Source organism: Leptidea sinapis, chromosome 46 (genome assembly GCF_905404315.1).
Source record: "Leptidea sinapis chromosome 46, ilLepSina1.1, whole genome shotgun sequence".
NCBI classification, from domain to species: Eukaryota; Metazoa; Arthropoda; class Insecta; order Lepidoptera; family Pieridae; genus Leptidea; species Leptidea sinapis.
This window is the reverse complement of record NC_066310.1, coordinates 6,607,574-6,621,885: the sequence shown is the minus strand read 5'-3', so window position 1 is coordinate 6,621,885 and position 14,312 is coordinate 6,607,574. Positions and strand designations below refer to the sequence as shown.

Sequence of the window (14,312 nt, the reverse complement as noted above, 5' to 3'; positions counted from 1 at the left end):
ATTGTTATTCATTTACTAATATTATATTTGTTTGTTCGCGATCCCTTTTTGGCTGGATAGCGGGAGCAAATGAACGCAAACTTTTTTTATATGGTAGGATTCACCAGATTATCACCTTATGCAACTGTCTAGCTTGTCTTAGAACTAGAATATATTATTTTAATTTTTTATTCTTGTACTTCTATTGCACTCTCTTCTGAGGATCACGTCTTTAGCATTAATGTTTACTATTATAGAAAGAGAGATACGTGCCTTATCTATGATGATTCTAAATGAAGTGATTTAGATACTCAATAAAAATACATTTTAAATTTATTCCTTGCATTTTAAGACTAGTACAGTAGCTCAATATAAGTAATAGAATAGTAGCGTAACTTAGTGTTTGCGCCCTCTAACTGTTGTCCATGACCGACGTGAAGTTGGTCATGGAGTCGCCGTGCGTCGTGTGTCAACTGTCAACTAACTTCATAAACGTCAACGAGCGAACCTCATTGCATTACGATCAAGACTTGTCATATTCGACACACGTCCTTTTAATTAAACGAATTTTAATACGAATTATAATTAGAAGAAAAAGTAAACAAATTTCAATTTTCCAAATAAAATTTATTTATCGAAGATGACCCGCTCATACAATTCAGAAACACGATTAGGCAGGAAATAATCGATAGAAACCGTGGCCAGCTGAGCTACGCCACACTTAGCTCTCCTTGAAAATTATACCTACGGCTCGGCGGAGTGCTAGGGTTGGTACATACAAAAAGATTGACCACGCGAGCGGCGCGTCGCAGTAATTTTACTCGGAGAGCGACCAATCTCGTCGGCTTACGGCGTGGCACTCAATAGTTTTGTCTTCCCAAGATTGCTAAGCCGCTGTGTAAATCGTGTGTATGTGTGCGTGCGTCGATTCAAGCGCTGTAGTGTGAAGTCGAAGTACTATTCTATTACTGTATTGTGACAGTACTGTTTAAGGTCGAATAGAATTTATCTAAATATTAATTTAGAAAAACAATCTCTATTTCTATGCTTTTAAGATATTGGTAAAACATAAGTTTTCTAGCAAACATTATACTAAAAACACATTTGAATAGAGTTATTGGTTGGGAGGTGGTTTGCAAAAAAAAATAAGTGACTGAGGCGAAGTACACAATTCAATTATCACAATTATTTTATGAATGAAGTTTTCTTAATATTTCTTACTTCGAATCACTATAATATTTTGTTTATTTTCACACAAAACATTGCAAGGAACAGCAATGTCCATTGTTTTTATCGAATTTTAAAGTATTAGATTCGTTATAATACTTTCAATAATAATCTTTACTGTTTTTGTTTCCAGGGTACATCTAATGTATTGTCGTCGAGAAGAAGTAGCAATGATTCGACTGTTGTTCGCTCTCAGACCAATAGGACAAATATGAAACATAAGGTAAGTAAGTAATAAAAATAATTCTTCTTAAGTTTTTTTTTATTTAATTTTTGTAAAGTTTCTTTTACTTGTATTACTTTATATGACTATAATATATACCTATTCATTGCAAAGTAGGTATTAACATGACATTTAACACCCGCCATCTTGTTTACAAAATGGCGGATGTTTTACGAATTTCTGTTCAATCTCCCACACTACATTTGTTTAAACAAAACTAAGGATTTTCAGTTTTGAAGTATTTCAGTAAAATGATATCCATTGTAACAATTTGTTTAATAATAATATTTAATTAGAAGTAATTATCAAATAACTATTCAAGTTTTATCTTACTACTTACTATTCAAGCTTCTAATGATATACCAATAGTGTGTTCCAAATATTTTGCCATCCGGAAGATAATAATATCAGTAATATTTCTTGCCATGTGAAAAATTACATTTAAATTAAATTTTTAATGAACGAATTTAATAATATATTTTTTATTTTAAAAACTTAATTTTTTTATTTAGGTAATAATTAAAAAGGTTAGGTAAAAATACTTGTTTTTGCGACGCCTGATTGGTTCTATACACTATACTATACAGTACTGTTACAACAATATCTAATATATCTCAAAGCAATCGTTACAGACATCTGGACAACTGCGTGAGCTCCTTGATACGGCACTTAGTTGGGACTTCGAGATATTTCGCCTAGAAGACCTCACTCGAGGCAGACCCCTCACTCACTTGGGGCTCACCCTGATGGGGGGTCGATTCGACGTGTGCTCCGCGCTGGAGTGTGACGAGAGGACCCTGCTCCACTGGCTCACCATCGTTGAGACTAACTACCATGCAGTGAACACCTACCATAACTCGACGCATGCTGCTGATGTACTGCAGGTAAAGCCTATTTCTATACAATATATCTCTCGACGGAAGTACTTAATGAAAAACGTATGATCAATACACTTAAATAGTTACTTACCAGAATATTTGGGCTTCCGTTTAGTTATGACGATAGTGTCAAAATATGCATTTCCCATTCGAGTGTATGGCAAAATAATACAATGAGTACTGATATAAAATACCAGACATTGATGCTGATGAGCTCGAAAAATTACAAATATGAACATAACAACTCACTAGTTTCATCCAAGACCTATTTGTTTTGACCTGCTGAGGATATTATTTACTAAATCAATCCCAAAAGTGCAACCAGTACTTTTCAACACATGCGTGAACAGTGGTTTGTCGGTGCAAAGTATAAATCACTCCCAGCATTACATCCTCAAATTTAAAGTACCGAACCTATTCAGCTCATCAAATTATTCCATTCTAACCCTACCATACTTCCTCCCTCCGGTATTGAGCTATCAATCCATTGGATGTTCTCTCAAGTTTACCGCAGATTCATCGTATTAATCAGGCCTTTACTAACCAATACGTGTTGGTCTGCTCCAGGCTAACAACTTTTTTTTACAGAGAGCGCTGAAAGTATAAATTTAAATTCGAAAAACATATTGATTCTTAGTGACGGCAATGACATTTGCCATTGTGCCGACGCTATCATTCAGTAAGTGACATTATATTTACAGGCCGTAGCGTTCTTCCTGGAGAAGGACCGTCTCAAAACGCTGATGGAGCCGTTGGAAGCTGCGGCCGCCCTCATCTCGGCGGCCGCTCATGACATCGACCACCCGGGGACGTCCTCAGCGTTTCTCTGTAACTCCAAACACTCGCTGGCGATCCTCTATAACGACGTGTGCGTGCTAGAGTCTCATCATGCAGCCCTCACCTTTAAACTTACACTCAGTGAGTTGTCAAACTAAGCTACAACTATAACTACTAAAAAAACATGAAAGTTAGTAGAGCGATAGGTTCTATATGCCAGTGGCCTTATTCTCTTCACCAAAAAACTGTTTGTGCTTAAATAATGTACGCAGTTACTCACGCAAAACATCTTCATAAATTTTAGCCTACGTGAATTTGTAGGAACGACTTACAAAAATAATTTACAAATCTTACAACCTCAATGATGCAGAAAGTTTAATTTGTAAATAATGTATACAGAACTTAGTCCTATCAATCATTGGATTGATACAAATAAATCTATGTGGAATACAAAACTCTAGAGCAGTCTCACACCTTAGTTATCATATATTGACATTCAACAGCAACCTAACGATTGTTGACGTACGTTTCGTGCAGTCATTGATAGATTGACAGATTATAGCTACAATCTTGTAAAAAACGGAAATAGCCGAAATCCACTACGTTTTAAACAACTGTTCGTTTTCAAACTTAGCGGGATTATATTTCGTCGCCAATCGCCATACTGTTACTACTATTTCAAACTTATGCCAAATAACTGCACGTTTCATACTAAACTAAATTTCAATTTTTACTTAGGCCTCTTATTACGTAGTATTTACATCCTCTTTGTTCAACAGTGTCAAAGTGTCAAAATGACAAGGACATAAATACACTTTTAAGTGGACAATGCTCAGTAGACATATAGTGAAAAATTACTTCAAAATGTTGGGACGTTTTTTTGGTTGGGTTGGTTCCTATAAGAATATCTTATCTTATTTGTTATTTTTAGACACAACCACCGCCACCACTTAGATGAATAAAACCACCTTCTATTTCGCGTGAAAAACAATTTTTACGGTGCCAATAAATTACTATACGCGGGCTGTTCCTCAATGAAAATAAAAATCGAATTCAAGACTTTATTTAAGATAAAAATAAATTTTATTTATTAGGAAAACCAACAGCTTTAAAAACTTAAATGATACTTAAGATAATTACAGAGAGCCAGTTATAGGTTTCTACAATTAGTGCTAGAGTAGAAGAATTGAACTGACAACGTGAGCATATATATACAATTCGAAAATTACAATTTACATGATCATTAAAGTTAAAGTTAACGTAACAACTTAAGAAGATGTAGGGTTGTTAGTAAAGAATTTGTTAGCTAAGGCACGTCTTACAGAGTCTACGGTTGAACAGAAGAGATCTAGATTATTATCACTACTAGACAGATTGTTGAAGCTATTGCTTGCTCGCCAAGTAAAAGTATTTTATAGTTTAGGTGAGTGTGTTGAAGTCTTAGTAAATCATGCTGTTGCAGTAATCTAACAGGGTCAATTAGCCCTTGGGCTACATTTAAAAGAAGAGTAATATCGGCTATTTCACGATGCTTTAAAGGCAGGAGATAATGTTTACTGCAAAGATTGAGGTAGTCATCAGAGCGGTATGTAACTTTCACACGACAACAAAGATGTTTGAGGAATTTATTTTGAATATTTTCGATGCGGTTAACATACTTCAAGTATGATGGGTTCCAAACCTGAAAGGCGTACTCTAGATTGCTTGAGACAAATGAACAGTAGGTACAGAATTTTTAAAGTTTTGATATTTTTTAAGTCTTGAGTTACGTATGATGAAACCAAGAGCTTTTGAGGCTTTATTAACTATTGTAACAATTTGAGTGTCAAAAAGTAACTTTGAATCATGGTGAACACCCAAATCTCAAATAACACAGTTCCGTTGAAGTGTAGTACCCTTAAGCATATAATCAAATAATAATACATAACGTTAACGAGTGAATGTCAGAATGTTGCACTTAGACACGTTCAATTCTAACTGAGTTTGAATGCTTTCAAGTTTGAATAGTGTTCAAGACGTTTCAAATCAGATTGCAAAGACATAGCATCAGATAAGGATGTGATTTTCATGTATATTTTCATGTCATCTGCAAAGCAAAGAAGCTGTGAATGATGTAGGCACCTATGTATGTCGTTTACAAATACGACAAAGAGCAACGGGCCCAAAAGGGAACCTTGTGGGACGCCACTAGGGATAGGAACCCAACTAGATATACAGTTGTTAATATTAAATATATACAAGCACCACACCGCTCGCAACACTAACTCAATCTAAAAATTAAGTCTCAAGGATCAATTTAAATACGTTTTTTAATCTTTTTATCTATTTTAAGTTTTTTTTTTGTAATTTTTTTCTTTTATTAAAGTATTACTAAGTAGGTATCATTAATTTTTTTTTTATAATATGCTGTTTTGAGATTGTTGAGAAAGAAGAATGAATTACGTGAATTCATCCGTTCTCCAAATTCAATATATATTTTTGCACTTATTTTATTCATTTAATTTAATACGGCTATAACTTATTTACTGCGCATGTTGTGTCATTATTAAAATGTTGTTGATTAATCGTCAAATTATAAATATAAATATATAGGTTACAACAACTGGATGTCCAATTACAAATAAATATATAATAAAACGAAATAGTTTAAATAAACCTAAACATATTATGTATACATTCGCAGATGACGATCGCGTGAATATATTCAAGAATCTCGACCGCGACACGTTCAAGTCTGTGCGGCACAATGTGATCGACATGATCCTAGCTACGGAGATGACCAAACACTTCGAGCACCTCGCCAAGTTTGTGAACGTCTTCTACGCCAAGCCCACCGGAAGCAAAGAAGACGGGATGCACACGGATGTGAGTTACGCAAACGATTGGCAGCCTAGCGCAACTCTCTAAGAAAAAAGCGATTGTATGAAACATGCAGTGTGGAATGTGCGAGCCAAAAAAACGGAGTGAAATTAAAAAAAACATGCAGTGATTGATAGATTTACAGATAACGGCTATAATTATGTAAAAAACGGGGATAGCCGAAAACCACTACGTTTTAAGCAACTGTTCGCTTTCAAACTTAGCCGGAATATACTTCGTCGCCATATTGTAATTACTATTTTAAGTTTAAATGTCAAATTTAACTGCACGTTTCATACTAAACTAATTTTATTAATTGTTAAGTAGTCTCGCCTCTTATTACGTAGCATTTGCATCCACTTTGATGATTGGCCATCAAATTCGGTAAGTACTGAGACTCTGTTTTCTATTGATCTGTCCGTCAGCGGGTTGTATCTCATAGGCCACAATAGTTAAATTCCAGAAAGCTTACAGAGTATGTAGGTACTACAATTGCCGCTAGAGCAACACGCCACGCCGTGCAAGTTTAAATACTTTTACTGAATAAGATGATTAAAAGGTACATAATCTATATATATAATAATAATATTGTGCTTGTATAAAATAGAAATTTACTAATCTGTTAAGAGGGGAGGGGCCAGGACACTCATAGCACAGGTTTAAACCTAGTTTCAGCTACAGCTTGCTGACTTTTATTGATCAATCAATCAATTCAGCCGGCAGACGTCCACTGCTGGACAGAGGCCTCCACCAAAGATCGCCACGACGATCGGCCCTGCGCTGCCCTTATCCAACCTATTCTGGTGAACTTGACCAGATCTTCTGTCGATTTTTTGGGGGGAGGCCCCCCATCACTACGTCTTCCAATACGTGATCGCAGAAATATTTAAGTCTACGAAGAATAACATAATTCGAGGACTTCTTAACAGGAACCGTTATCACTCGACACCACGGCGCTGACGTCACAGGAGAACGTGGTCCTCGTGAAGCGTATGATGATCAAGTGCGCAGACGTGAGCAATGCGTCCCGACCTCTTAAATTTGCTGTAGAATGGGCTAAGAGGTAAATATTCACTTCAATAATTTGCTAATAGGTTTCCGTACCGTCCTAACTAAGTTTACCCTAAGGTAAACTTAGTTAGGACTGATAATAAAAGAAATGAAAAAGGTGAATTACAATATGACCGAAATGCAGATTATAGTGCCTACCACGTATTAAAATCCGATTCGCCCTTTATCAGTTTTTACACTGTATTTATGCTAGACAGCGCACATTGCTTCGGGTGTCATTCATACAAACAGCTGAGTTGTAGCATAATCTGCCGATATCTATTTTCCATAATAATACAATCTGGATGTCTTCAAACCCAAAGTAAATAGGCATTTATTGACTGCGTTGAAGTTATGTTTCAATGAACTATATGTTTTCCTAGCCTCTTTATTTTTCCATTAACTCGAGATTAATTTTAAACTGAACAATATTAATTTTACCCCATACCACAAATTTCTCAAGAGCGAACTTGATAAAAGATACAAGTTTCTTGTATCGTTTCTAGTACTTTTCTATCAATTAATATTACGCTGCAAAAAAGATTATAACTGAGATAGCATTAGCTATTAATATTATTATTTACAAATTGTCCCCTTCCAGGATTGCCGAGGAATATTTCCTACAAACAGACGAGGAGAAATCTAAGGACTTGCCGGTGGTGATGCCGATGTTTGACCGAGCTACCTGCTCCATACCGCGCTCGCAAATCGGTTTCATCGACTACATCATCATAGATATGATGGAGGCCTGGTCTGGTAAATCATTGTTCTGCTTATTTACATACCCCGTGATCTAATCTTATATAACAGAGAGATAAATAGATTCAACAGAGTAGGTAGTATGGCTTTTCGTTATCCTAATACTTGATATACTCTGTACAAATTTTCTTACCCCAGACTGTTACACACTGCATTCTTTATGAGATTATTAATTATAAATTTAGAAACGTAAGTTCTGCATTGATTCAAAATTTACCCTTTGTTTCAGCTTTTATTGACATGCCTGAGTTGGTAACCCACGCACGGACCAACCATCAACGTTGGCGTGAAATGGACGAAGCTGGCGTTACGTCACTTGCAGACGTCAAACGTGCCCATAGACAACTGACAGCAAATTCTACGTCAGAACCCACCGCTGAAGAATGAATAGATCATTATCTGATGAAGTAATAATTTTCAAATGTGTCACAAAATATTTATACATCTCTGAAATAACGACTTAAGACATAATATTTATATTTATCGGTTAATGTCCATAGACATTCAAATTGGATACTGTATGAGGTGACTAATATTTACAAATGAGAGATGCAACCTGATATCATATTTATTATAAAATAAATTAGATAGGGGCCAAGTTAGATAAAAATTACAACAGGATTTCCAGCGAGAGGCAATAAGCATAACAAATGACAATTTAACACCAGGCTCATTGATGCCGTCTGTTGGTTATCAGCAAGAGTTTCAAAAATAATGACAAGGCCAATAGGTATTCTATGCTAATCGACGTCTGAAGGCCTAAATGTGACATAATATTAATAAATACATATTTGTAATGCTCGTGTTCCGCTTTCGCTCGCAACCAAAGAAAATCCTATTTTTTCTTTATGGTGGTAATTATATGGGCGATATAAAACATCTGAAGTTACTACGCATTAATGGAGCATAGGCATTAATACATTAAGTATCTGTGGCATTCGATTTTCCCATGTTATTAGCTGAAGGAAATATTCTTCTGACATCGGAGCAGTGTGCCTGCCGATGTGGGAACAAGCCTTATCGGATGTCCGACAATACGCTTATATTATCTATAGGTACTTATATCAATGTTAGAGTAGCTGTCAATGAATTGTTACTATTAAATTAGAAGTTATTAATATATTTATGATAAATGTTGTGTGATTGGTTCAATCTTAGTTATCGTGCCCTAACTTTATCAATAAAATATCTAGAGGATAATATTTCGTTGTTGGCCCTTTAAAATATCAAAGAACCATTAGTTTACTTAAAACTAGCCAACTATCTCAAAATTACATTAGTCTACAGTTATCTGGGTTTTTACATGATACTACAGAGCTTGATGGCCCGAATATTTTTTAAAACGAGGGCAATTAAAGGGCGAAAAATTGATATGGCAGTTGCCAGCAGAGTTCTGCTATTATAATAGAGGTATACCACTCGCAGTAACATTGTATTTGCGACTGAATCTTAGGATGCTTCGAAACATTTAGGTTAAACCTTACTTGAAATTTTTAGAAATGGTTACGTAACTACTAAATATTTCACGTTTGGAGTTACATAAATGAAGCTAATTTTAATACAAAATTTATTAATGGTAAACTAGCTATTATTTAATGCTAAACTTTCGATGGAAAAATTATTCATAACGTTGTTAAAATTGTATTTAACAGGGCACGATCACCATGCTTGAACAATTTTAAACGGTTTTCCTAACCAATTCGTCCTCAGTGTTTTCAACTTAATATTAATTTATTTTAATATTTGTCGTTCGTTAAGTTTGCCATTTAGACGGGCATACAATTTATATGTGTAAATAAAACCGTGATTGGAGTGCCATAAAGTAGAAGTGGGCAATCGCAAAAATATTAATTTAAACTTATGCACAAAAACTATCTGGCCAGATAAATGTCTTCCGCGATGGCAGCCATTTGTCAAATACAGATAAAAGTGAACTAAAATTACTAATACAATAGGAGGTCTTAGATAAAATTGGAATGTTTAATAAGACCATAAGGACCTTTGCAAAGTCGAAAAAAAAGTTGTTCGAAGTGAAATTAAAGTCTAGTTCGGTAAGCTAAATTTCTAAATTGACCTCAGGGCCTACTAAACTTGGCCTATAGACTTGAATCCAGTGCCATTTAATAGATAAAAAGGCCTACTAAACTCTATTTTCCTTCTTAAAATAATCTGTTGCACACTGGCAACCCTAAATACCTAATTTTCATCGCACACCATGACACATGAAACTCATTAATAAAAATTATCTTGTACCAAAATATTCTTCACAATACTGAGAAATTATTAGTCCATATAAATATATATTTGAGCTTTGTGAAAATTCCTATTTTTATATATCTAATATACCTTTTATACTATACTATACCCATTTACCGAATATATCGGCCTTGTCATATCGAAATTCAAAATTTTGTAACAAATTTCAAAGACTTCGTTTCATACTTTCCGTAGATATAACTTAAGTAATGACTATTATATTGAAAGTAATTTGATCGTTTGTTCTATTCGTTAACATATTATATAAATTATTGTATTTGAATAAGGCTTAAGTGTTTATACTAATTAATACATATAATATTCGTCTATATGACGCTGGTGTATAGCGGAAATGCTAAATTGAAGTTTAAATTATTGATTACGCTTTTATGTGCTCAATGTCATTATATAGTCTACTTATCAATGTTGTATTAAATGTTTGATGTTTTATGCTCTTTCATAATAAAATTGTAATTAGAGTTACGAATTGAGAATATTTAAATATGTACTTACATGCTGGAATACTATTGTGTTCAATCTCATTTATTCAGTAGAAGAGAATTGTCGAATTCTTGAACGTTTATCGATTGTGGTTATAATTTGGCAACACTATTAAAACTTTTAGAAATGTTACTTGCATCCCGTGTCAGTAAATAAATATAATTTTTTTTAGAAATGTTGGTCATGAAATAAACTTTAAAAAAATCAAATATAATTTAAAGTATTAGTTAAAACATGTTGCTTTTGCAACATTTTTATCAATTATTCCATAATGATTTATGACCACTATTCTTCACAAAAACTTTAAAAACACAAATATGGGCTACCCTTTAGATATGCATTTATTTATTTCAATTTCTTTGTGTACCGATCTAGTTTTAACACCCTTAAATACAATAGAATTGCAAAGTTATGAATAATAATTGTTGGTTTTTAAATATATTATTAATATATAATCTTATAAGGTAGATATATAACGGGGGCTGGTCCTCAGTGGTTAAATTTGTAGAATAACTTAATGTTAGAATATATATTTTGTATCTTAAACTACACAACTTTACCTTCTAAAGAATACTGTGTTTATGCTGATAATTAATGACTAATTAAATAACTTAAAACATAATTATTATTTCTTCATTTTTAGATTTCATTTTGTCAGCTCAACAGAATATCGAAGTTAAGATGGTAAGGTTAACTGGGAATCAAAAATATAAATTATTGATACTACCTTAGATTATATATACGTCTATATAGATTATGACACCTGTGAAAACGTCGAAAAAAATTGAGTTTAGAATTAAACTCTATTTTGAGCAATAGACGCACACTAACACAGTCTCATACAAACCGCTAGTGTAAGACGTAGTTTGTCACAAGTATTAAAAGTGGCCTGTTTTCGTCGGTTGTCGATTGTAGCAGCAAGAGACTATTAAGGCCTATCGCAGATGACACACTTTTTCTGCTATTAAGTCTGCGGCACACAAAAACTCTGCATTGCGCGAAAAATGTCTTTGGTAGATTTTTCACAGACTCAACGCACACTTTCGGTGATGTACTCGCAATTGAAGTACAGAGATTGAGTTGTACTATTTCGTATTTGAGATGTAAAAAAAAGAAGAAATAGAGAATTTTGGGTTCATCCTACTCTTTCGGAAAGGTTATTAAAGTGACTGTTTCATATAAAACATTCAGTTCTAAAACTACATCGAAATAAATTTGCACACTTCATCCCACAATTTTCTTTTTAAATTTCTGTCATAATACTCTGCCCAAGCATCATACAGTGCTGGTCTGTTTTCTATTTCTTATATCAATATCGATACATCGATGTCTAGCGCCACGATACTCAATCACTAACAAGTGCAGACTAAAGTAAGCGCCGCATGCGTTAGCGCCCGTTGACGCGTTATATTTTTTTTGGCGCACTTTTTGATTTGTCTGTCAGATCTACGAGACGAGGATATTTTGTGTGTCAGACTTTTTGCGCGTCGTATGCGTTACTGCACGTTAATTCTATCGGTTTTATTATCATAGACTAAGAAGTGCGTCGCAGATAGTCTATCGCCTGTGATAGGCCTTAAACGTATAAATTATCTAAGGATAATACCAATATTTCACTCACATCTTGGAATGATGATGATGATTCAAACACTGTCGTTTTAACTTTTATCTGCGAAAAAATTAGTGTATCAAATGAGTATGAAATCAGAAAAGCGAAACGCAGAAGTGACCACAAATACTATCTCCATCTCTGTCGCTCTAATGATATCTAGTGTAAATGCTTCTCGCACTCTCTCGATGTTCTATTTACTCAGTCCACGCTGCAACGATACCATTAATTAATGATCTTTAGTACCAATATACCTATAGCTTTCAGTTATTACGCAGACAGTACGGAGTAGATGATTGGATATTATTTCTAACTCTGTATCTCCGAGGGCATTGTAGATCCGAGACATAATCAGTCTTAAAAACTGGGGTTTTTATAGATAAATGTCACAAAAGTTAACACCCACCATAAAGCAGAAATATCAAAGGTTAATTACTTAGATTAAGGATTGGTCTCCGCTGCGCTCCAACTAGATGCCGCAGGCGTAGTCGCAAAGTGCGACGACTAATACTACGTATTGGGCGTACTCGAGCCAGTCTCGAACAATGTTTGACGTTGACGTACCCCTCATGTTCTGTTAAACTTTGCTAATTATTGAAACTAAAATGCCGGGTTGCGTAGTAAAACTTTGTAAAAATAATACTACAACAAATAAGAAAGACACTGGGATCACATAATATCAGTATTTTGTATTTTATTAATTTATTTATAACATGAAGCGTATGTTACAAAAGTTGAAAGATGCCATGAACATCTAATACTTAGTTGCCGTAATAAAAAAGCTATTGTTCTTAGGTAGTGCGGTATCTATTTGGAACACAGCGGAGATCTATCCTTAATCTAAGCTCGTTAAAATTGTTATTTCTTTTCTGAAAATGTGTCTGGCTTCCTTCCTTCCTCATAATATTTTGTGCAATTGTAGAGGTTATCGTCTAAATGTATAATAATATTGAATGTGTCTACCAAATTTTGAATGAAGTTGTAAATAAAGTAAAGTATATTAAGAATATTTTTTATTTCTTAATCCCACTTTTATTGTTTTGCACTTTGCTGCCAACTCTATATAGGGTGGCCTCATGGTGATGAGTATTCGAATCACCCCTATGTTCTACGATTTTGCGTAGTTTAGTAGATATTTTTTTCCCCTTTTATCCGCTTTTTTCAACTAATTGTGGTTTAGGACTTTTTTCTAATTTTTTTGAACACTTTTAGTTAATTTTATGGTTGATAATTATTAACTACAGTTGCAATAACCACATAAGAAACTATGAATAGCTTAGACAATGCGGAACTAGTTTAGAATTGAGTCGTAAGTTCAAGATAACTGCTCCAGCTAAATTCATGAAAATGTTCAAGGTATCAAAAATAAAATAAAATAACTAATTAATAACTATTTTTAAAAACTTCCCAGAACATTCGCCAATAAAATGAGCCAAATTCAAATTTTAGCTTTGGACGTCAACTTCTCGGCCACCCTGTATATAAATTTAATAAAAGTCTATTTTATATTATTTAAAATCAGATACCTTGTAGACTGGTGAAATATTTACTTATATTGTTAGAAAAGATCTGCCAGCCCACGCAAATTTCGAGCGCTTTTGTGTACCGGATGCTAGATTTTTCAAATGGGTCAAACTTAGAACATTTATACCTCTAGATAGACTCAGTTTTGAAAACGTCGAAAGTTGAGTTCGACAGTTAACCTCTATATTGAGCAATGCAACATAACACAAACTGACATACAAATCGCGAGTGTGAGATATAGCTTGTGACCAGGTACATATCATATAGGCAATTAGGCAGTGCCTACGTCGATTCATAAACCTAAATAAATAGTGTTAGAGTTAATTTAGTTTAATTTGGTTCCGTTTTTCTAAAACTAAGCTTCTATTGAACACTCACTCATTAAATTTTTCTTTCCGCTAGATATTCATTACCAAAGCTAAATATCTACGGTAGACTCCAGATTGCATATTCGAAGCAGGCGTCGTTTCATACATCTTATATTGTACTGTCGGGCTAAAGCTACATCTACTAGTTAGATCTACAGTACATAACTTCCTAGAAATGCCAATGCACGCCCCTGCTTGTCAGGAACACTAAAGTAATAAACCTGGCCTGTTTTCATCGGTCTAGTAGCAATAGGCTCTATCTAAACGTATAAATTATTTAAGGGGTAAAAACTGTGGTCAAT

General features: G+C 34.2%; 1 protein-coding gene across 5 annotated transcripts in view; it reads left to right on the top strand.

Moving 5' to 3' along the window:
* LOC126977825 (high affinity cAMP-specific and IBMX-insensitive 3',5'-cyclic phosphodiesterase 8) overlaps positions 1–11,131 on the top strand; it is a 276,616-nt gene extending 265,485 nt beyond the window's left edge. For 3 of the 5 annotated variants that reach the window (XM_050826443.1, XM_050826446.1, XM_050826445.1), the window contains 7 exons: positions 1,340–1,429; positions 2,050–2,313; positions 3,009–3,225; positions 5,768–5,949; positions 6,873–7,006; positions 7,595–7,749; positions 7,982–11,131. In XM_050826443.1, the coding sequence (XP_050682400.1) occupies positions 1,340–1,429; positions 2,050–2,313; positions 3,009–3,225; positions 5,768–5,949; positions 6,873–7,006; positions 7,595–7,749; positions 7,982–8,139 (1,200 nt within the window). In that variant the 3' untranslated portion in view covers positions 8,140–11,131. The remainder of the gene's footprint in view (positions 1–1,339; positions 1,430–2,049; positions 2,314–3,008; positions 3,226–5,767; positions 5,950–6,872; positions 7,007–7,594; positions 7,750–7,981) is intronic. The other 2 variants (XM_050826444.1, XM_050826447.1) reach the window with 1 other exon arrangement.
* The last annotated feature ends 3,181 nt before the right edge of the window (positions 11,132–14,312 follow it).